Source organism: Canis lupus, chromosome 11 (assembly GCF_003254725.2).
Source record: "Canis lupus dingo isolate Sandy chromosome 11, ASM325472v2, whole genome shotgun sequence".
NCBI classification, from domain to species: Eukaryota; Metazoa; Chordata; class Mammalia; order Carnivora; family Canidae; genus Canis; species Canis lupus.
Window position 1 is genome coordinate 20964814 of NC_064253.1, and position 24559 is coordinate 20989372.

The 24559-nt window shown below is 48.9% G+C and overlaps 1 protein-coding gene across 6 annotated transcripts in view; it reads right to left on the reverse strand.

Moving 5' to 3' along the window:
• The window catches only part of FSTL4 (follistatin like 4), a 398360-nt gene that overhangs the window by 182839 nt on the left and 190962 nt on the right, over positions 1 to 24559 (reverse strand). For all 6 annotated transcript variants that reach the window (XM_025432162.3, XM_025432161.3, XM_049091764.1 and 3 more), the window contains one exon: positions 22038 to 22286. In XM_025432162.3, the coding sequence (XP_025287947.1) occupies positions 22038 to 22286 (249 nt within the window). The remainder of the gene's footprint in view (positions 1 to 22037; positions 22287 to 24559) is intronic.

Here is a 24559-nt window from a genome sequence, read left to right on the forward strand (position 1 = left end):
CTACTGGCAATAAGCATCCTCAAAATGAAATGTGAAACATTTCCATTTACAATGGATTCAAAATAAATAAAATATTTAGGGATGAGTTCAACCAAAGAAGTATAAGAGTTACACTCTCAAAACTACAAAAAGAGTGATAAAATAAATCAAAGATGGCTAAAATAAATGGAAGGTCATGCCGTGGTCATGGATTGGAAGACTTAATACTGTTAAGATGGTAATACTTCCCAAAGCGATCTATATATTCATGCAATACCTATCAAAATCTTACTTGGCTTCTTTACAGAAATTAACAAGCTGATCCAAAAAATTCATATGGAAATGTAAAGGACACAGAATAGCCAAAACAGTGCTGCAGAAGCACAAAATTGGATGACTCATATTTCCTAAATTAAAAAACGTACTACAGTGCTATAGTAATGAAGAAAGTGTGGTACCAGCACACGGACAGATATATAGACTAAAGGAATAGAATTGAAAGTCTAGCAATAAACCTTTACAAGTATGGCTAATTCATTTCCAACAAGTGTGCCAAAACAATTCAAAATGGAAGAGCATGGGCAGCCCTGGTGGCTCAGCAGTTTAGCACCGCCTTCAGCCCAGGACATGATCCTGGAGACCCAGGATCGAGTCCCATGCCAGGCATCCTGCATGGGGCCTGCTTCTCCCTCTGCCTGTGTCTCTGCCTCTCTCTCTCTCTCTGTGTCTATCATGAATAAATAAATAAAATCTTAAAAAAACAAAACAAAACAAAATGGAAGAGCAGTGTTTAAAATACATGGTGCTGGGACAACTGGATACACACATGTAAAGGGTATGACACTGGACCCCTATATCACAACATATGCAAAAGTTAACTCATGGTGATTTAAGTAGATGTAAGATCTAAATGTAAATGCTAAAACTGTAAGACTCTTAGAAAAAAAATAGGACCAATATTTGTGACCTTAGGTTAGGCAAAGCCATTTTATTATTTTTTAATTTTTAAATTTTATTTAATTTTATTTTTTTTAGGCAAAGCCATTTGAAATCTGACACCAAACACACGAGTGACAAGCAAACAAACAGGTATATTGCACTTCACAAATATATTCTTCTACCAAAGTTAAAACCCTTGTGCTTCAAGGGATAACATAAAGTAAAAAGAGAACCCACAGAACGGGAGAAAATATTTGCAAAGCATATATATGATAAGAGACTTGTATTCAGAATATATAATGAGCTCTTAGAACGCAATAAGAAAAAGACAAGTTGTCCAATTAAAAAATGGATAAAGGTGGCAAAGAGTTCTCCAAAGAAGACATATAAATGACCAATAATCATATGAAGAGATGCTCATTCTATATCATTATCCACCAAGGAAATGCAAATCAAAACCACACGAGGTATCATTTCACAGCTGCTTGGATAACTAATTAAAAAGACCGATAATAACAACTGCTGGCAAAGATAGGGAGAAAATGTAACCCTCACAGGTTGCTGCTGGGATTGTAAAAAGATCCAGACACTTTGGAAAACAGTCTGGCACTCCCTCCAAAGGTTGAACACAGAGTTAACATATGACTCAGCAGTACTACTCCTACATAAATACACAAAAGACACAATATATATCCACTCAAAAATTTGTACATAAATGTTTATAGGAGCATATTCATAATAGCCCAAAGTGGAAAGGATTCAAAAGTCCATCAACTGATGAATGGATAAAATTTGGTATATCCACACAAGAATATATTTGGCAATAAATAAGAATAAGGTACTGATACATGCTACAACATGGATGAATCTTGAAAACGTCATGCCAAGTGAAAGAAGCTAATCACAAAAGAATGTATATTATCTGAAATGTCTAGAATCAGCAAATCTATGGGAAAAGAAAGTAGATTAGTGTTTGCTAGGACTATAGGCCATTAATGAAGAAGGAGTTGTCTGTTAATGGGAGCAAGGGTGCTGTTTAGAGGTAACAAAGAGGTTTTGAAATTTTTTAGAGTGATGGCACAACTTTTTGGATGTACTAAAAACTTTGAATTGTACACTTTAAATGGATGAGTTGGATGGTATGTGAGTTATATACCAATAAAGCTATTATAACATTAAAAAAAAAAAGGTGAAAAGCAACACTATAAAGTAGATGATGCAGAATGATGTAGGGCTTTGGGCACCAGAAAGGATTTTTTTTTTTAAAGGCACAAAATCCTCTAACCATCAGAGAAAAATTTTTTTTAAAATTGAGATATAACTGACACAGACTATTGTGTAAGTTTAAGGTGTACAACATGTCGATTTGATATTCATATATTGCAACATGAAGGAAAAATCTGATAAATCCAAGTATACTAAAATTAAGAACTTCCACCCTTGAAAAGAAACCAAGATAGAGTGAAAAGTAGTGTTGCCATTGGAAGAATGTTTGTGATAAATATAATCAGCAAAGAATAAGTATCCAGAATATATAAAGAACTCTTACAAATCAATACAAAAAAAAAAAAAGAAAAAAAAGACAAACAACTGAATAGAAAAATGTGCAAAAGACCTGGGCAGGTACTTTGGAAAAAAAGAAATCAAAATGACCAATAAACCAATGAAACAATGCTTAAGTCTCAGCAAGCAGGACAATATCAATTAAAACCACAGTAAGTTACTGCATCATACCCAAAAGACTAGCAGAAATGAAAAATGTTTTGCTGTTGCAAGTGTTAGTAACGTGAACTGCAGGCGCTCTACTATGCTGCTGTTTTCTGGGTAAACTGGCTGATTTGGGAAAACAGTATGATGGTATGGATTGAGGTTAAAGTAGCACACTGCCCAGGGACATACCCTAGAGAAACTATTGCACATGCTCAGAAGACATACAGGAGAATGATTCCAGCAGCATCACTTGGAATAGCCCCAAACGGGAACTGATGCTGGCTGTCCCCGGTAGAGTGGATACATTATGGTATATTCACATAAGGGGATTTTCAGCGACACAAACCAAGAAGCTTCAGCTATATTTTGTATGGATGAATCCTACAAATATGAAGGCAGCAAATCAAAGAACACCTGCAGCGTGATTCTGTTTGTTCAAAGTTCAAAACTAGAAAAAAAGCCAACCATGTCTCAACTCGTACTTCGGTGAGACAACTAGCAAGAAAAGCCAGAACAGGATGGTGGTGGGAGTCAGAGAAGACAGTGGTCACCTCCAGGGCAGGGAGGAGGGCGTGTGGGGGCAAGGCAGGGCAGGGCGGGAGGGAGGGAGTGTTTCTAAAGTGCAGCTTGATTCCTAAAACATGGCTCTTATCTGAATGGTTCTTCTTCTAATTGCTCATGTACATCTTGTATTCCCTTCTGTGAGTACATCATCTTTTATAACAAAAAAAAGAAAAAAAAGATTTTGTTTCTAGTAGGTGGCTTCCCTTCCTTGTGGGTCCACAGTGCACATGGGCACATCTCTGTGCAGGGGTTGCTGGGACTCACAGAGTCTGATCTTGGAGGAAGAGGTGAACATGTGAATGGCATGGACTGAGAACACGTCCGTGACACCTGGCACCTCCTGCCATAGGGGTGGTCCGCCATGTGAGCAGCAGAGGCAAGCCCCACTTGCTAGTGTCAGCCCCTTCTTGGCCTGGTAGTCATCAACTGCCTTCGGTTCTGCTGACCCAAGTGATCACCATGCTTGCTTTCATCCAGTCCCTTCCCTGCACTCTTCTAAGCAAGTGTTTATTATATTCTTTTTTTAAAAATTTTATTTAAATTCAATTTAGCTAACATAGAGTATATTATTAATTTCAGATGTAGAGTTCGGTGATTCGTCAGTTGCATAGAACACCCAGTGCCCATTCCATCACCTGCCCTCCTTAACGCCCATCACCCAACAACCCCATCCTGTACCCACCTCCCCTCCAGTGACCTTTAGTTTGTTTCCTAGAGTGAAGAGTCTCTTATGGTTTGTCTCCCTCTCCGTTTTCATCTTATTTTATTTTTTTCCTTCCTTTATTCTTCTGTTTCGTTTCTTAAATTCTGTATCCTGTATACTGTATCCTGTATTCTGTACCCTGGCAGGCCCGGGGTACAGCGGTGAGCAAGGCAGGTTTGGTCTCTACCGTTCATCGCAGGGATGATGCTACGTATTACTTCCCAATCAACCGAGGACTTTTGCGCAGAGTGATGTAGAGGACAACCAGACATCTGTACACTCACTCTTATGAAGCCAGGCCCATACCCAGGCCCAGCGCAGAAACCCTGGAAACCAGTGTGAAGTCTTTTGTCTATAAAATATTAATTTTGTGGATATTCTTAAACACTTGGAGGCTTCAGGATGTAAAATCTGGTCATTAGGAAGCAATTCGTGTGTGATTGATATAATTGCTTTTGTTAGGCTTGAAAATTTCAAATTGCTCCGATGGAAACTTTCAAAGACCAGTTTCTTTTTGTGGCGTCAACACTCCTGTCTGCATAAGCAGGATACCCTGTGGGCAGAAAGTTCAGTGTAGATACAACAACCCCAGAGGTGCTGAGACCGTATGTAAGGAGACTTTTTTCTTCTGAAGCACACAGAGAAATGAGTTTTAGCCTTAAACTCAGTGGCTCTTGGGTTCCGTTTTGAGGACTTCCAGCCCCACAGAAATCTTTCTTAATACTAGAGAGGGGGGATCCCTGGGTGGCGCAGCGGTTTGGCGCCTGCCTTCGGCCCAGGGCGCGATCCTGGAGACCCGGGATCGAATCCCACGTCGGGCTCCCGGTGCATGGAGCCTGCTTCTCCCTCTGCCTGTGTCTCTGTCTCCCTCTCTCTCTCTCTGTAACTATCATAAATAAATAAAAATAAAAAAAAATTAAAAAAATACTAGAGAGGGGCCATGATGGAGAATGTGCTCTAATGGAAGCGAACGTGTCTCTCTGCAGAGGGGGCCTTACGTGTGACTTCAAGGGAAGCGTGAGTGGGAACCCCAGAGAGTAGCGCGGCAGGGGTGTCCTCCCCCCCAGAGCCCCTTCCCTGCCAGCGATGGTCTAGGGGCTGAAGCGGGTCTGTGTGGGCCGCCGAGTGGAGGGGCTGTGGCCCGAGGCTGAGCAGAGCGAGGGAGGGGTCCGCCCTCGCTGGGGTGCTGGGGTGCTGGGGTGCTGGGGTGCTGAGCTTGTCACCGCTGCACAACCGCACGCACGCCCCGAGCCGCCTCTGAGGCCCGGGCCCCCTCCTCACGCCCTCGGGACTGTTAGTTCTCATCCCGCCCCTCGCCACCACCCCCTTTAAAGTGGAGGCAGAACACCGAAGGATGACTCCTTAGTTTGTGAGTCAGTCACTTAATTCCTGCTCCAGACTTGTGACTGAGGTGGGGACAGGGATTTCTCCAGGGCAGACCAGCTTGCGAGCTGGGAGGGGGCGCAGGGTTCGCACAACCTGGGGAAGTCAGAGGGGAGGGCTCCCTGCCTGGCTCACTCCTCCATCCAGGGCAGCGCCCATACGGATACGCGCTATCGCAACCGCGTCCAGGGTCAGAGGGACCGGTTAGGCTGTTAAAAAGTCAAAACCAGTGGCATGTGCCACGCAGCAAACACTTCCGGGTCACCAGGAGACAGGCTACTTTTCAGCCTCTGTTTCAGACACGTGTGGGCACCCAGGAGGCAGGCCTCTGGGCTCAGTGCAGAGGGAAGGGCGATGGGTGGCGGGGAGATGGGGGGTGTGCAGTTGGGTCTGCGGCCAGCTCCCCACCCACCCCCACCCAGGCTGCTGCTTCAGAGACCAGGCCATGCTGACACGTGGCTCCTTGGTCCCTTCAGAAGAGAACCTTACTGTTGGCATGACCGCCTCCTCCCACAGGAGTGAGCCCGCCCGTCCTGCCTTGGCCCTACCCTGGGCTTCCCACGACCTGACCCCCAGGGCCAGCTGCTCTTGTGGAGCACGTCCTGCACCCTCTCCCGGTCAGCCGGCGGCTCCGGGCCCCAGCGGGGCTCAGCAGATCCGCAGGGGTGGGGAGGAGAGCCGCCCCCTCCTGGGCCCCGGACGAGGCCTGCCCAGCACAGCCCCTCCTGCCCCACTTCTCCCGGGGCCTTAGATTCCAGACTCGTCTTCTGGCTCTGAGGTACTCTGTGGGGGGAACCTCCACCTACAGAGTCCCTGTGGTGGGGTGAGGGGAGAGGGGAGCCTCTCTGAAGGACACGTTCTTTCTGGGGTCAGACAGGTACTTGCCCAAGGCAAACCTCGGTCCCTTTAAAAGACAAGCCGGTGCTGACTTCCCGGGAATGAGTTTTTCTGCAATTAACTTAAGTCATGTACCTGCCATCCATCTGAGCAGCGCCCGGGGGCCCTGGGAGAAGACCAGGCGTCACCTCCCTTGGCGGGGACACCTCAAACATTTGCTCTGTTAATTGGCCACTGCCTTATTAGGAGGCGCGTCTCCTGCTGGACCTTTGTTACGGATTTCCAGGAGGAAGCACACGTCTCCTGGTCTCTCTCCCCCACGCTCCAGGCAACCAAGGCTGCTGATCAAATACTCTGATTCCGGTCTCTCTGAACAGCTGCAAGTGTTCGGTTCCCAGACAAAGGTATCCTAGGAACAGAGCCACCTTAGGATCTGATCAGCAGCCTCTGTGCCTCGCCGCCGTCTCCCTCCACGTGTGCATCTTTCTTGTGTCCCGAGAAACCTGCTGCCTTGGTTCTCCTTTGATCTTTCTCCCCTCCAGGTTGCATCTTACATCATTTGAGGGGTTCGGTATAATTTCAGGCAGTTACTGTATTTAAACTATCAGGCTGTGGAAGAAAACAACTTTACTGGGCAAACAGCCATTGGCAGAAAGCCCCTTCTCTGGCTGCTGGGGGAGGCAAGTGGGGATGTCTGGGGTTGAGTCACCCCTACACCCTTCTGTGGAACTCCTGGGGGCTTGGTGGGGGGTGAAGTGGGGTGGTTTGCAGCTCAGGGGAGGCAGGTGCAATGACCTCAAGAGCCACCCCCCTACACCCCAGCGCAGGGAGGGACACAGACCAGGCCCCTGGCGTGAAGCATGCACACCTCTGACCTGACATCTGAGCACTTTCCTTCTGGGTTAGCATCCTGCCCTCTAGATGGGACAGCGGTGGTTGGGCCCTGACAAAGTGCCAGCACATCCACAGGACTGCTCAGGGCTCAGTCCAGATGGACACCGGGCTCCTGCAGATCATAGGCCCTCACATAGGCCTACCCTGTGATGGGCTGTACCACTGGTTAGATGAGGTCTGGCCAAGGACCGCACAAGGCATTTAGAACAATCCTGGGCTGAGTAGCGTCCACTTAGCTGGGCCACAGTGCCCGTTGATGTGATCAAACATTATTCGGGGTGTTCATGTGATTGGTGGACTCTGAGTGAAGCAGATTGCTTTCTGGGATGTGGGTGGGCCTCATTCAGTCAGTTGAAGGCCTGAATAGAACAAACAGACCAGCCCTCCCTCAACTAAGACAAATTTTCCAGGAGATGGCCTTCAGACTCCAACAGGAACACTGGCCCCTTCTGAGTCTCTAGCCTGCTGGCCTGGTCTGCAGATTTAGGACTTCCCAGCCTCCATTATCACGTAAGCTGATTCCTTATAATAAATCTCTTTACACACATACACCCACACCCTCCTGACTGCATTTCTCTGGAGAACCCTGATTAATACAGTAGGGATAAGAGGCACAGCTGACTCTGCCAAACCAAAAAGGTTTGGAAGCCTCTTCAGGCAAGACTGGCTGAAGCCTAGAGGCACAGGCTCTTTAGGCACATGAAACTCCTCTCCCCAAGATGGCCCACAGGGCCTCACACCCCCACATCCACAACCGAGGGCAAACCCTAATTTTCCTACCACCCCAAGATTCCCACTCTTGTGCTTCCACCTCAGTGGTAAAGGCACCCATACTCATCCAGGACAGGAGCCCGGACATCCCGGAGGCTTCAACCTCTTTCTCCCTCCCCTCCCTTCTGGTCAGTCCCTTTTCCTTTCATATTGGACTTTTCCCAAAGAGTTTTCAAGGTTGCCCACTCCCCTAATGCAGCCTTCTGCATGCCTCTGTTGCACGCGTGAAATCCCCCCTCCCTGGGCTCCCTGCCTCCAGGGTCACTCTACTGCCTGCTGTTCCTACTGTGCTGACAATGTGTGATCTTTCTAACCACCACCCAGACTGTTTCAAACCCTAGAGTCCTGCCCATAGGGGAGAACCCTGGGCTTCTTAACCTGACCTTTGAGGTCCAGCCGGGGTTTGGCCAAGAGTTCTTTCTCAGCTCTTGTGGCTTTTTCCTGTCTCACGTTTCATACTGAGGGAAGAAGCATTGGTTGGCTGTGGCTCCCCATTCTGGATTCACACTCTAACCCTTGGCCTAGAAGACCCCTTCCCTTCCTTTTGGCCTAACCCACTTCTACGCATTATTTAATACTCAGCCAGGATGGTACTTCCTCCAGGAGGCCTCCTGTGTTCTTTCCATAACAGACTCATCACCCTGGTTTACATGTTTCTCCATTATGAACTCCCCAAGGGCAGGGAACACATCACACTCTTCTTGAGTCCCAGCTCCTTAACCAAGCTTGGCACACAGTAGGTGCTCAGGATTATTTCTCCAATCAACGAAAGACTCGGTTGTTAAAATTTGCCAAGTCATGAACAGCCAAATATATAAATCCCAGGCTTTTCCAACAAAACCTGAAATATAACCTTGACCCACAAAATGTTGAGGACAGGACCACGACTCTACTTATCCTAGGAATATGAACAAACAAGTAGAGTGAAGTTCAAGGCACATTTGGGTGTTGTTCACAGGTTCCTGCATGATGTTGCCTAGGAGGCCCTTTCTCCGATCACACCAATCTGAGCCCCTTCTCCAGAGCTGCCAGCTTGGGCTGTCTCATTGGCTTCTGGACCCTCAGAACCCAATCTGGTGAGTGGGTCACCCCTAAGCCCATCTGTTCACAGGCTCCTCTCAGGTGAGCCACCTATAGTTTCCAGCCAACCCTGACCAAGGAAAGACTGGGTGTTGCTCACTGCAAGGTTTCTTCCATTTTTAAAAAAAGATATTTATTTATTTATTCATGAGAGATGCACAGAGAGAGGCAGAGACACAGACAGAGGGAGAAGCAGGCTCCCTGTGGGGACCCTGATGCAGGACTCAATCCCAGGACCCCAGGATCACAACCTGAGCCAAAGGCAGATGCTCAACCACTGAGCCACCCAGGTGCCCCACATTTTGATTTATAAAAATCATTACATAAACAGTAGGCATGGCATAGTGGAAGGAGTAAAGACCACAAAAGAATAAAGGTTTTGAAGAAAACATCACTATTTGTTTGTTGAGGCAAGAGTGGCCAACAGCAAGGTGACAAGCAGCTGCATGTGCCAAAAAATTGCCTTTGAAACAGAAATACGAACATGGACACAATCTGTCAGGTTGGTGAACAACGATCACAGAGTACTTTCAAAATTATTCCAAGGCTTGGCTTTTATTAATTATAAAAATCGTCGTATGTTTAAGAGATATAGCAAGAGCAAGAGGAGAAAAGAGCACATTTTAGATAAGACAGGCATGAGTTTGAGTGACAGCTCTCCCCTGCTTGGTCTTGGGCAAGTCATCAAATCTCTTTGACTTTGGGTCCGCCTCTGCCAAGTCAGGACAATAACAGTCCTGATCCTGAGTGGTTTCAGAAAGTGTCTACAGTACCCAGCACTGGGCCTGGCATGTACCGTGGGCTCTTCATGAGTCGTTAACCTGCCCTCCATTCCCATCCCATCTCTGGTCTCTGAAAAAGCATGAGATGTATAAAATCACAACAAACGCTGCAAATATTGAATTATAATTGGAGTCAACTGAGTCCTCACGGGACTGTACCCAAGGGAAGCCTGGAGGTGCCTCTGCTTGGGGCTATTTCTTCCCCAGCCTTCCAGAGGGGCAAGTTCAAGAGTGCGTCTGTTTCCTGCTGTTTCTCTGAATCAGTGTGTGTGCTCCTGCTGGCATTCCTCACAGGGGGTAGGGGGTGGTGGTGGTGGTGGTGGTGGGGGTGGTGGTGGTGGTGGTGGTGGTGGTGGTGGTGGTGGGGGTGGTAGTGGTGGTGGAATCCATGTCTCCCAGCAGTGGGCTTTGGCTGCCTTTTCGAGAGAGATCCCTCTCTTCATTAGGTCTTCCTGATACCCACCACAGTTTGCCCTGAGATCCACAGGACTTTTTAAAATGGAATGTTTATTCCTTTAAAATTGTTAAGAGTGTTTATGGAGACAAGCCTGGCATGTAAATTAGGCCTTCAAGCTGCTATAATATGGCAGGGAGCCGGAGCAGGGGCCCCGGGTGAGGAGGAGGAGAGGCTGAGGTGTAGAGACAGGCCCAGGAAGAGTGGAAGTCTCCCTTCCTGTGCTAGGGAAGCCGCCTGTCCCCACCTGTCCCCTGGCAGGGAGCAGGCCCTCCGTCTGCAACGTGCCCACAGTGGGGGTCATGTCACACGTGAACATGGTGCTGGTCACTGGGGTTTAAAGACTGGAGTGTGTGAATGGGATGCACTTCATTAAAATGACTAGCTGTGACAATCATGTCCATGGAAAAGTGACATTCCACCCACTTCCTTTCAGGGGAAGACCTTTTTCTGGCATGTGTCATTGAGAGGTTGCACGTGGCCAGTCTGAGGCAGGGAGGCAGGAAGGTGGGGGGGGGGGTGAGGTTACATTAAGTACTTCCACCTGCTGCTGCCTTCCTCTGCACTGTGTAGTTCAAGTCCTGTGCCTTCTGGTAGGTTCACGTGGACCCCTCGGCCCCTAGTAGAGGCACTTCTGCCTGCTGGGAAGGCAGGTCCCAGTTCTCACTGAGCAACTCAGTAACTGGGCAGGCTATTTGGTCTCTGCCCCTAGGTAAAATGCCAACTGGGTGAATTATAGGAGTTAGTGGCCATAAAGCATCTGGTATAGGCTAGGAACCTGACAGATGCTCCATGAATGGTGGCCATCACCATGGTGACCCCAACCCAATGGTTACTCTCTTTCTACCGTGCATGGCTACATCCATGTTGGCTCTGGCTGTCTTAAGGGTCTAATCTCTACCTCCATCTCCCAAGAGGCCATACCTTTTGATTTCTTGGCAACATGCCTCAGCTCTCACTCTTTGCGTGTGAGTCAACCACATACTTCCATTAGAACATTAGAATCAACAGTCTGGGCCACATCACTAGTGCACTGACATGTGCTATTGGGAGTGGCATCGGTGCTCCAGGAGACAGCCTATAATATGCTAGAGTATTCTTCTACTTTAGTTACTGCCCAGGCAAGCTTCCTGGAAGAGGGATTACACTCAAGCCACCATGATGAAGGCACAGGGAGTCCCAACCTTATAGATCACCTGCCAAGGACTGATCCCTATGGCCTCTGAGCTTCTCAGCAAGAGCAGGAGCCTCCCACTGTGGCTGGGAACAACCCAAGACACTTGCCTGGGGGCCAGCACTGGCTTCATTCTGGGAAGAAGGATGAGGTTAATGGAAAATTGCCTACTTGAACTGATGCACACTTTCTAACACACTAAGTCAGGAAATTATGCAGGATCTGTCGAAATCCCCACAAGGGAGTCAAAGAAATGAGCTGCATTTAACTTCTTCATTTACTCTTGGCCATTTGGTTAATGATGTTTAAAAATGGTCATTTAGACAACTTTTTGGGGAAGGAGTCCCTTGCTCACCTCTAGGCTATGAGTACCATGACCTTCCTCTTTCCCAAATTTGATCTGCCCCTAGATTGCTGGGGGTTCTTCTTTCAGTACTTTTTTTTTTTTCCAGCCACGAATACATGGGGGGTAGGTTATCCAAGCCCCTACCCATCAGAGAATCCTTTCTGTTGTTTCCACACAGGGATCATCATTTGAGGAGTGTAGAATTATCACTTCAAAACTCTACAGATGTTCTTCATTGCTTTTTGGCTTCTTAATGTTGCAGAAAAGCCTAAGACCAGTGGGTTTTCTTTTTTCCTTTATAGAAGACCAGGTTTTTCTCTCTGCCCAATCACTTCAAATATATTTGAAAAAATTTTTGAAATCCTGAAATTTTAGCAGTTACATTTGGACTTATTTTAAGACTCTTTCAGCTCAGGGCAATTTAAAAAACAATCTTTCTTCACTTACTGTGTCCCTTTGATTTGCTCTGGGGTCTTTAAGATGACCGATGACCAAGAGCTAGACTTTTATCCCTGTCCTATATACCTATCATCTTCTCTCACATTATTATTATTATTTTTTACCTTTTCATTTCCTTTTTCTGTATATTCTGGGAGAGGTTTTCAAGTTTGTTCTCCCTGTGGGGGGAATGGTTGTTTGATTTCTGCATTGTTAATCTCGTCCTTCCCTGCTTGAGACGCAGAAGGCACTTCTGCTACAGTAGTCCAGGTCCCATCTAGTCTTGCCTTACCTCCTCTAGCTTCCATTTCATTTTTGGCTGTGGCTCACTCAATTCATGATCCCATTTTTCATCTCATTTCAGGGTTCATGTTTTCTTGATTCAAGAGCAGAACACAGTAGCTATCTACTGGGCTTCTGCTTTTTTGTAATCATATCCCCCTCTCTCTGCATCCCGAGTGACCTATTCCTCTCCTGTGTGACAGAAGCCAACTTCTCTTTAGTTCTAGTTTAGGCAGGTCTGTCTGCTTCACCTCCATTCATTTTTGCCTCAGCCCTGGCAAGACTGTTCAGATCGTTTGTGGTCACTGCCACAAACTACCACCACGTGTGTGTGTGTGTGTGGGGGGGGTGGTTATAGCTTCCTTGTAACCAGCACTTGTGGTTAAACAGTTGAGAGACTCCCTTCAAAGTCTAGACTTTTGGGTGGAAAGTAGAACTAACAAACTCACTCTGTACATAACTGAGACGACATGTTGCTGATCCTTCCTGCTACTGTGCCTACTGCTACCTGCTATCCCTGGATGGCACCTTCCTTTTTTTTTTTTTTTAAATGAAGATTTTATTTATTTATTTGACAGAGAGCTAGAGAGAGCTAGAGAGTACAACTAGGGGATTGGCAGATGGAGAGGGAGAAGCAGACTCATGCTGAGCAGGGAGCCCAATGCACAGCTCAATTCCAGGACCCTGGGATCGTGACCTGAGCCAAAGGCAGATGCTCAACCGACTGAGCCACCCGAGTGCCCCCAGATGGCCCCTTCCAGACCTTCTCTTCACTCTGGGGTATTCCTTCTGCAGCTTTGCACAGACCTCTTCCTCAAGCCCCTTTTCCTGACCACCACTCCCCATCAGGAAAGATCAGGCTACCAGACACATCACGCCCTCCGTCATGCACCTCTCATCTAGGGTTCCTGAAACCACTGGATAGGGTTGGATGGGGAGAATTTAAAAATCTCAGCTATGTCACGGGCCTACATAGCGCTAGGGAAAAACGAAGCTCTTTGCAAAACCCCACAAAAAAGACCTTCGGTTTATTTCAATGGAAATATAAATTAATTGGTGAGCCACACAATATGTTGAGTGGGAAGAGGGAGGAGGGAGGAAGAGAGAGGTAAGGAGGAAGGGAGACAATGAGGTGTGGGTGGAAACATCAGACAGCTCAAATCAGCAGAATCAGTGGGGCAAGGCCTGACCTCACAGAGGCACCTGCAGGACCTCTGGGGACCAGGCCTGCAGGTCACACCCTTAGAATAAAAACTGGTAGGGATGGACTAAAAGACAAGCAAGAGAAGAGGAAACAGAAGTTCCCTAAGGAAGGCAAGCCAATAGATGTGCCCGCCAGGTCCCTGGATGTGTTCCTCCTTCAGCTACAAAGAGAAATGCACCACTCAGACCCCTTGCTTATAGTAAGTGGGCAGAGTTCATTGTGTCTGGTGATTTTAATTTCCTGGCAGGAAAGCAATTTCACTAGTTTCATTTAGAGGAGCTTCTCCAAAGTAGTTTCACTCCAATTACTTTCATTAATGAGCGATCAAAATGCATCGAGGCAGAAGTGAACACAAGAAGAAAGGCAGAGGACAGGACTTGCCAGGACAAGGTCTCCAAACTCTGAGGGAGCTGCCTCTCCCCTCATCAGCATCCTTCATGAGTGTTCTAGCCACAGCACCCAGTGAAGGGCGGGCTTCCCCAGGCCCCAGGATGCTGCAGGGGGCTGGGTGGCAGGTTTCCGAAGCTCTGTCCCTTGGCTCTCCTGGTCGAGGACTCAACTACCCAGGCTAAGTGTTGGATTGTTCAGTGTGGGCGCTTGGTGAGCCTGCTCTGGGATGTTCACCCGTGCTCACGCTCCCTACTGATGAAGAACAGCAGTCACCCACCCCTCCCTGGGCTGCTGTGTGCATCTGCCACCCAACTCCCTTGATTTATTTCAGTTTACATGATGTAATGGTAAGTGCTCCTCCTTCTCTTTGGAGGAAAAAAAAAAGGCCTATATCAGGCCAGTGCTTCCCTGTTCAAAAGAGCAAACAGAGAGTGTGAGCTTAAGGCAGGGAGGGTAGAGAGCCCAGGAGAGGCGGAGCCCCAGGCCTCTGCACCGTCCTCCCTGCCACTTGTCCCCCCAGGAACTTCCATCATCAGGCGAGACAGGAACCTGAAAAGGATTCCATGTGTATTGAAGAGCTTGGAAAACCATTCCCTCAGCCTGTTAGGAAGCAGAAGACACTTGCAGGCGGGGGCCCAGAGTCAACATATTTGAGTTGTGGCTGGGCTGACAGCTGCTGAGTTTGTCACACAGATAATTAGATAAACTGCTTGAGCACAGAGACTCAATATGCAGTGTCATTTAGCGGCTGCTGCACGCGGCCTTGATCTTAATTGAAGGCGCAATAGGGGAGAACCTTAAGGAAGTCCCAAATCAACTTCTTCTCGCTCTAGTAATTAAACATTTGACTTGTGATCATCAGCCAAAGCCTCCCAAGCATTGGCCATGAGCTCCATGGCATGGTTCTAAGCAGCCAGAGCCAATGGCACCCCTTCTTTCCATGCAGGGCCCCCCTCAAACAGCCTGTGTAGAGAGGCTTAACCAACAGGAGGCTCCATGTCACCCCCTCCTCTGCCTCCTTCTGTCCCTTCTTTCCTTGTGTTCCCACAACACCTTGATGACCACCGCCCAACACAGAGGATCCAACATGTCTTGGATCCACCCCCTCCTTTGCTGGGACCCTTTAGTGCAGATGGCAGAGGACCTCTACCTAGAGCTTCCCATTTACTCGGGGACCTCTAAGGGATTGCATATGTCCTATTTAACACATAATCATAAATTTGTGCATTCATCCAAAAAATGAATGGAGCATTTCCAACTGCTAGGGCTAGAAAGATAAATCATATTTCCTCGCTCATAAGTATACCTGGTATCGCAGGAAGATCAGCAAGCTGACAAGAAGTTATAAAAGAAGGAGGCCACTACTTGTAGAAGAAATTCTGATGGCACCTTGGTTGGCCTGGGGCTCATAGGAAATCCCCTGGCCTTGCAAGTTTAACTCAGGGAGAGGACACTGGAAATGTTTGGCAGCCCCTGAACAGGTCATCTTTTCTGGTCATAGCACACCCCACACAGCTTCCTACAGTGAGGGTGATGGGTTGGTGCCCTCAAGACCATCCATTGGTGGGCATGGCAGGTTAATTAGAAAGGCAACATAGAACAGTGGTTAACAGCTCGGGCTTCCAGTGGCCATCAAGGCCCCTCAGACCTCTCTTGCCTTCCTCATTCTGCTTCAGCTGCCCTGGCCGCCTTCTTGATCCCCAAACTTGCCGGGTGAGCTCTCACCTCAGGGTCTTTGCACCTGCTATTCCTTCCTCCCAGATATTCAAACAGCTCACTCCCCAACCTCCCAACCTCCTTCAGGTAATGGCTCAAATGCCTCTTCTCCTACTAGAAACTCTCGCTAACCCCTCTGCCTGCTGTATTCTCCTCCATGGCGCTCGCCATCGCCTACAACACTTTGTGTCTTATTTATAACAAGAGACCGCACATGCCTTCAGGGCTGGAATCATGTCCATTTTGTGCACTGCTGTATCCCCAGTGCCTGGAAGAGACTTGACTCACAGCAAGTGTATGTTTGCTAAATGAATGGATGGAAACCTTAGGGCAGGGGAGTGCCAGGGTCAGAGTAACCTCTCAAAAAGTTTGCTCTTCAGGCCGTAGAGAAGGTGGGTTTGAAGAAGTATCTGGCCAGGAGCTGGGACAACAGTAAGGGGGTCACAGACGTCATGCAGGTGAATGGTGATGATGGGATGGAGGCATATGAGAAGAGGGGGCCAGGTTAAGAAATTATAAGGAAGTGAGCTTGGTGTGGAGGAGGCCGGGGTGAAGGTACAGCTGGGCCTTATTTGCACATGAGGCATGGCGGGGATGGTGAGGGGGGTGCAAAGGAAGGAGAGGAGGGCTGAGGGGGGCCTGAATAGAATGTGTAGAAAGTTAGTGGGGAAGGAGGAGCCTGGGGCCAATCACAGGAGAAAGAGTGGGGGCTGCCCGAAGCCCGCCGGCTGTGGGGTGGATGCAGTAAGAGCAGGCCTGTAAAGTGCCACCTGGATGTAGCATCTGCGATACGTTGATCTTCACAGGGATGGGAGCCAGCAGGGACCCCGGGGGCCAGAGTGTGCAGGAGCCAGGCCAGTGGAGGCACCCAGCACGGGTGGTGCTGTGGGTCAGTGGGAGAGCAGGGGAGGCTTCTAGTGGGGTACGGGACCAGGAGGAGACACCCACATAAAAAGGGGGTGCCAGGACAGGGCAGGAAACCATGTGTGGGCCTCAGAGGCTGTAGCTTGTTTACATAAGCAAAATCAAGGCGGTGTGAGGCTTGCTCAGCTCAGTAACTTATTAGCAATTTTTAATTACTGGAATATAATTAATTCTTCTAAAGTACGGCCGTTCTGTGAAGCACACCACACAGGCTGCAAGGATAACATTCTTGCACGTTTGTGAGGTGCACACACCAAGACGTTTTCTTGCATAAAACCTAGGGGCGATACCAGAAGAACGCACACGTTTGTTTGAAGCCATGTTTCTTGATGATGGAAGCAGATTCTAGGAAGGGGATGAGTGAGCTCCAAGGACTGCTGCCCTGGGGGGCTGCTGGGGGACCTGCAGGTCAGTTATCCCCAGTGGCTTGCACTGGTGAGGGCAGAGTCTATGCGGAAGACTCTGAAACAGGGGACAGTCCATGAATATCCCCGCTGGCCCTTGAGGTCTTGGGGGTGTCTCTGGCTAGCATGGCCCCCACATGCTAGCCCAGAGAGGGGGAGTGCTTGGGACTGGAGGTGGATCTTTCTTTTGGCTGTCAATTCCATGAGGTCAGGCCTAGGGTCCTGCTCATATGGGTGTCCTCAGGTCCAGTACAGCCTTGGCACCCAGGGGACATTCAATGACTCCTGTGAGGCTGGGCAGCTTGGTAGAGAATGGCCACGCCCTCCTCTGGGGAGTTTACAGCAAAGGGTAGGAAGGGCAGGGAGTGAACAGAGACTGTTCTGCACAGCTGGAGGAGTAGCAGTGGCCTCTGGACAGAATGTGTGTGGGGCCAGGAGTAGAAGGGCAGTCTGAAGATACTGGAAACAGGAAAGGGGTTTTGGAGAGGAAGTGGAGGCCAGTGGCAAAAAGCCAGGCCTGGTGGAAGGGCCTTCAGCTTGGTCTTAGGGGCTCTGTCCTTGGGCTGTTCCAGCAGCCTCTGAGCTATCCCGAGTTCCGTTTCCTTCCTCACTGGGGACAGAGTAGTCCAGTGTTGGGATGTCCAGAGGCCCCATCACTTTGGGAGCCAGCTCTCCCAAAGCAGCTCCCAACTGGCCTGCTGGTGAACCTGGAGGGCAGGCTCCAGCCAAGTGGCAGCCAGGCCTTTCTCACCCACCAAGGCTCCTGAGCCCAATACCTCTGCATCAGGAGGTCTCCAAGGGAAAAGGAGAAAGCAACTGCATCTGTTGTGAACATGCCTTGCTGGGACAGTGTCCCAGAGCTGTGGGTGCTTCTTAAGGGCAGGCTGCAGGGGCAGAGCCCGTGTAACCTGGACTAGGTACCAGCCCTCTCTGGGCCCCAGGGGAAAGTTAGACTGGCTCATTGGACACAAAGTCAGCTTGGGTGCAAACTGCCCAGCCTGGCATGCAGGCCTCCCCCACGTGCCTGCATGTACCCAGGGCAGGCCCACACTTCCCAGGATCTGGATGTTAGGCCCTTGCTCCTTTCTGAGTTTGCAGGAACCTCCTGCCTGCCTCCCTAAGGACCTGCACTCACCCTGAGAGATGCACCTCACTGTCTTCTCCCTGGACGCGCATGCCCCTTTACATCTTCAAGCAGATGAATCCCTCCCTAAGGCTCGACTGGCAGCTCCCAAGAGCCCTTCATGAATTCTAGAAACTTCCTCTAGATCCAGAATCAGGGGCTATTAGATCTCCTTTTGCATCTCTACTAACTTGCGAGGTAAACTTAAATGACTTGTTACATCTCTTTCTAAAACAGCAAGGCAGGTGGAGAAGGTGAATTTAGTTTGATCATTTGGAGATCAAATTCTAGCCATATATTAAATAAATATGGGGAACCAGAGATCTTGTCTCTCCTCGTTCACATCTCGAGTTCTTAGCTCATACAGAGTGTTGCCCACGGGCAGGCATCTTAAAGTTTCTTGCATCTGCCTTTCAGTGTGTCCTGATGTTTGCAATGGCATTGTGGTCTTCCTGAGTGCTGCTGACGCTGCTTAGCAAGGGAGCTCGCTACGTGCCAGCCACTGCTCACTTCATACCCACAGCACGCACGCTGTGAGGCAGGTACCGCTCTCACTCACGTTTTACAGACGGGGTAAGAGAGGCACAGAGAGCTTATGTGTCCTTTCCAAGGAGGTGTGATATGCTCCATGACTCACCTCAAGCTGCACCTTTGGGCCTGTGCCACACTGCACCCCTCAACCTGGGCCTCCCTGTGACATCAGCTCCTGCTTGAGATGCTCACTTAGGCCTCAGCACCTGCTTGGCGATAGGGTCCTGTTCTACCAGACTGAAAAGAAAGGCAGGGCCCCTAGCTGGGGATGTGCGTAGCTCTCTCTGGCAGGGCAGGAAAGACTTGCAGAAGTATGGAGATGCCCTGGAGGTGGGAGACCTAATTTAAGTTCCTAAAGCAATAACATTCAAAGTAACAACAACAACAACAACAAAGTCTCTGGAGCAGCAAGACCTATCTCTGTTCTGCCTTGCAGCAAAAGGCTGGGTTTTTATTCCCCAGTGGAGTAACACTTAAAAAAGGGATTTGTTAGTGAGCGCATAGTATGTTTCTTTTTTGGGGGTTAAAAATCGAAATTATTTCCTCTGATTTCATGAGCCTGCAAACTCTCCTCTGAAGCACCAAAGTGCTCCTAAAAACACATGCAGGATGAGGAAATCTCAGAACTATAGCCCTAACAGCCTTCTTTCTTCCATAATTTCATGGTTTGTTTGGAAAACTGCCCAACTATGACACTGTATCATCTGGGATAATACAATCCTGGTGTAGTGAGTGATGGCTGGAAGCAAGCTTGTCTTCTCAAACAGTGCAGGAGATACAGTGTGAATTCAAAACCGAGACAGAAAAACAATCTTAAAAGTGCCAAGCTCGTACACAGATAGGAATATCATGTCGTGAGGTAACTTTTAAAACACTAAGTCTATAAGAAGTTAAAGTTACAGAGAATTCCACCCACTATCTCAGTCTTCTCTGGTGGTATTTGGTGCTGAGAACAAATGTGACTTTAATTTGGCCACGAGCAGAAAGAGATACGACATCCTACTTCCCTCTGTCCCCCTGATTTTTGGCAAGAGACACCCTGCTTGGGATGTCAGGGGAGCTGGTACCAAAAGCTGTAAATACGAGCTGAAGCAATGCTTTTGAGTTCAGTTTTGCTTTTCTCACATGCTAATAATCCCTAAATGATGTTATATTTCACTCTGCATTCACGAGGAATTCCATTGCCATAGCAACCGCAATGTGATACCAGAAGTTTTCTTGAAACTGGGGATTGGAATATTGCCTTTCCTCCCTTGCAGAGCAAGAGGACTGTGGTCCTCACACAGTGCTCAGGGGAGCCTGCCTCCCAACCCCGCCAAGGGCACAGGAGCAGAGGGGGTGCTCTGAACTGTGGCCCCTTGAATCTAACACCGTGTCCCCCCCTTCTCTCCAAACTCTGGCCCCAGAAAGGAGTGCCCTAATAGTGACTTCTGGGGCAAAGATGAAACCCAAGAATGAAGTCAGAACTTCTCTTTGTAAAGTCTGATAGGAAAAGAGAATGGAACATGGATGAATTTGGAATTACTCTTTGCATGAAAAAAGAAGGTATTTTTCTATCAATAACTTCCTGGAACTAGGGACAAAAAAAGACAAATTGTCATCAGTGGAGCTGTGGATGGCATTAAATACTCTACTGTTATCTTGGGGTAGGGTTGTAGTATATTGCCCTTCACTCCCACCTTTCCTCTAAGACCTCCCTCTCCAGTCCTCCGTTACTGCTTGCTCCTGCTCTGGTGAAGGTGGGGAAGTGCTCACCCAAAGCCCCCTCCCTAGGGCTCACCTGCCCTCCATTGCTGCCAAGCCCCTGTGGTCAGTGGACAGGGCTTCACTGTTTGCTGGGCACTTCCTGTGGCATTGCCGGAACAGAGCTGGGCTGGCCTTCCTGTGGCCTGTGGCTGGAGCTGATCTGAGCAGGAGGCAGTGAAGGCTCCTCCTTGCCATCCAGACCCACAGAGCTAGGTCTTCAGAAAGGGGAGCCCTGGTTCCAGGTGGGCGTCTCAAGAACAATGTTAGGACCTGACCCTCAGGACCTTCCTCCCTGACTCCACCAACCAGCAAGCCAGGTGGACCCCACACCCGTTGGCTGGGGCCCTTGGTCCTGCCTCTGCATTCCCTGGGGGCATGACCTGTGCCTCTCTGTGCTCTAGGTCCAAGGCCACACTGGATTAAAAGATGATGACAGGCGTCATGAATACACAACACTTGTGATGTGCCCGGCACGTGCTGAGGAGTTTCTGTGTAGCCTCTCATTTACTTTCCTCCACAGAGCAGGTGGTACTGCCAAGAGCCCCATTTCACAGCAAAGGAAGGGTCCAGAGAAGTGGAGTGATGTGCCCCAAGTCACACAGCCGGGACGTCACAGTGCCAGGCTGCAGCCCAAGTTCCCACCAGGAGCCTATAGGGACTGCCATTGCAGGGTGGGCATTTGCAAAATCTGTACAAAGCCTCAATGGATCAGAAGGATTTGGTGGATATGTTCAATCGGCATGAAGCAGAACGGAACCCCAACCTGCTCTCACCGGCGGCCCCCCGGCCTCCCCAGCTCCCTCCACATCATCCCTCACTGAGGCGGTTTTCATGGTGGTTGTTTTTCCCTTGCATGAAATGAGAAATGCTGTTTGAATAACCGATGGTGAGGGAGGCTGGGCACACTCTGAGGCAGAAAGAAAAACCTTTAGAAAAATATAATTTGGGGGATATTGGAAACCAGAGAACGGAACATCAGTCTATAAAATTCAACACGGCCAATAAAGCTGGAGCAACTGGTCAAGTGTTTTAGCGCTCATGGGGGTGGGGAGATCTGCAGGCAGGGGGCTGGGCGGGCTTTTAGACCCGGGGCTTTTTTCCTGGCCTCATTTCCACAATGTGCCTCTTGATTTCTGAAGCACCTCGTTGTGAACATCATAGGATGGCCACAAATGTGTCCAAAACTATTCCCATCACTGGAAAAATTCGACCTACCAGAGTCTTGCCTGCTCCTGGACTCATCCCTCTTGTATCTGCTCCTGTGGCATCCCTCACTGCCACAGCCCGTACATGAGGGTGGAGCCCTCCACTCTGGAAGCCCAGGTCCAAGTGTCTCTGATGCTCCTTTCCATCACTGCTGCAGGTACTTGGTGGGTTCCGTCCCAACCCTTCACTTCCCCTCCTTGTCCTACCCCAAAGATCTGCCTTGATTTTGCCCTCCAAGGGGCCCTCCTCTAAAGGCAGGGGGGTCTCTGAAGGTGGACACACAATAAATCATTGAAATGCTGCTGTTACCATTTGGCTAAGGCTCCAAGCCTTCCTCTTCCTCTACTGTCTTTATACATTCAACCTGTAGACTCAGCTCCCAGGCCGTTTCTCAAAAGGGCATTAGAAGATCCATCCCCAAACCCAAAAGCATTGAGGCAAGGAGGCATCCTCCTACCTTTAAGGAAACAGTCCTTGCTGTGGACAATGAGGATCTTCTTCTCCAGCAGGCAAGCTGCACGGTGGAGCTCGCAGTGGTTCTCATAAAATCTCCCATCAGAGCCACACACGGGCATGTAGCTGGGCCTGCATGCCTCCAGGCACCGGCATTCGGGCTCCCCGGTCTCTCTGCTGATCATGCACCTGCTTCCACGGCTGCAGAACTTCTTCCCACAGGAGGCTGGCAGCCCATCATGGCCAGAAAGTCCTGCCAAACACACAAACACAGAGGGTGAGCTATAAGCATTCAGTGGTAGGGGTCGAAGGCTTCCTTTGTGGTTCCATTTGCTGACACAGCCAAGGCCTTGGGGGCTTAGGGTACCCAAAAGAGTCTCTGTCCTAATGACAGGAGGTGGCCAGGGGTGCCAAAAGCAGCACCCTGCTGTACAGGGTTCTGGTTTTATGGCTGGCTCACACCAAATATCTCAGGCACAACCCCTGTCCATCCTGGGAGGGAAGCATAAACGGGTGACCACATGGAGGTAGTAAAGTGCCAAAGGACCCTGCTGAATGAGAGAAGGATGGCTTGCCAAAGGCAGAGGCTTGAGCCATGGCTCCCATAACCGCACTGGAGGGACAGACCTGATGGGAGGAGGGGTTTTGTACAGGGGTGGGGTGGGGAGGGTAAGGATACCAAGTGTGATTCCAGGAGACAGAGAACACCAAGCTGAGGAAGTTTGTTCAGATACGTTTGGCCATAGGGAGCCATTGCAGAGTCTAGGGAGTCAGTGTGGGGTATGAAAGGAGAAAGTAGTACTCTAAGTGCTCAGGATGGGGGCAACCACAGCAGGGAGGCTTGAGCTTGACCTTTTTCTCTGGGGAAAATGTGGTTCTCCAGGATACACACCACCCATGGTGGGACCAATAGCCTTTCTCTATCTACTGCCCAGCCCTTTCTAGCACAAAGCAGGAAGCTACAGCCATGGTAGGAAGGCTGAGACCCTGGGAATGGCTGCTGCCACGTTTCTGGGTACCCCCGCACCCAACACATGTGCACAATTGTGTGAAGCAGTGGTGCCCAGAGCTCATACACCCTAGCAGGCCGGGTAGGCGAGAGAACGTCTTATTGCTAGAAGGGTCCAGGTACACAAAAGGCCAAACAAGCACCCCAAAACAACATTCCACTCTACCAGAGGAGTCCAGAAAACGAGATGATAACCACGCAACATTAATGGCAGCAAACACAAGTTGAGATTAAGAAAGGGTTATCAAAATACAAATTAATTAAAACATGAATTCAGGTTTTATGGCCACAAGAGTCTTTGCTTTTGAGTTTTAATTTTATCTTCTTCAAAATACTCAGTGAGATGGAATGACCTGGGTGGTCAACACTGAACCTTCAGCCCCAGGTCTGATCTCAATGGGATTAAAATGTCTGAGGGGGAAAAAACAACCTTCTTTTTCTTGTTTTTGGTTAAGCCTGCTTTTCATCATTCTAGATTTGAAAGGAAAAAAATCAGTTATCGATAGATTAACTGCTTGATTCAATAATTCATTTAAATTCTTCCAGCCTTGGCAAGCTAAGAAATATTGACTTTTTCTTGAATCATAATAAACTAGAAGGTCAAAATATGTCTGAGCAGTGTAAAAGTGCAGATCCTAAGCAGGCATGTGAATCTCCTTTATCCACTTGGCTGATGCTCACATGTCACAGCGGAGGTTTGGCGGCATTCATCAGCTCCAGCGCACATCTTCCTGTCAAGGTTGACAGGCGGAGGGGAGCGGAGGGCTCTTGGCAGTGGGAGGCTGTGGGCTGGAGCCCCTCCACCCACGGTGTTGATAGCTGCTGTGCCACAGAGTGTGTTTGATTAGCATGACTCTCCTGGGTAGCTGCAAAATGGGTTACCCTGGAAAGTGCTGGCGGCTACTGGAAGAAACTAATACAGCTCTAAAAATACCAGCCTTTGTTTCTTTCCCAAGACGGCCAGAACACAAAGCATTGCCGTTATATCACTGTTTTAATAAACTTCTTGTATGATGGCAAGGGCACCCACTCATCGCTGCAGTTTGAAGAAGCAGAGCCAAAGTTTCTGAGTCTCTGGCCTCAGTTCCTGTTTCAGGGTATATGCCCCAGCTACGCTGCCCAGACTGTGCTCATTTTCCAGCTAACTCAGCTCCAAGTGCTCACTGGCAGCTCAAGTCTGAGCACCCCTCCTCTGATTCCCTTCCTGAGAATGTCTGCCCCACTGTCTGGATGAGAGAGGCCCTAGAGGTATGGGCCTCACATAGCCCTGGACACTCAGGCTTTAGGAAACACAGTCGTTTTAAAAGCTGACCTCTTCAACTCTGATTTGGTGCCACTGCTCAAACGTCAGTTAAAAGGCTGAGACAGGGAAGGTAGTGGGAGCCCCGTGTCCCCATAGGGGGACCTTTTGAGGGGTACATCTCCTCTTGCTTCCTCTGGGCGTGGGGGCAGGAGGGAAGCTGGAAGGATAGAGACACAAAAGGGAGACAAAGATCCATGGAGGTGGGCCTTGTGAG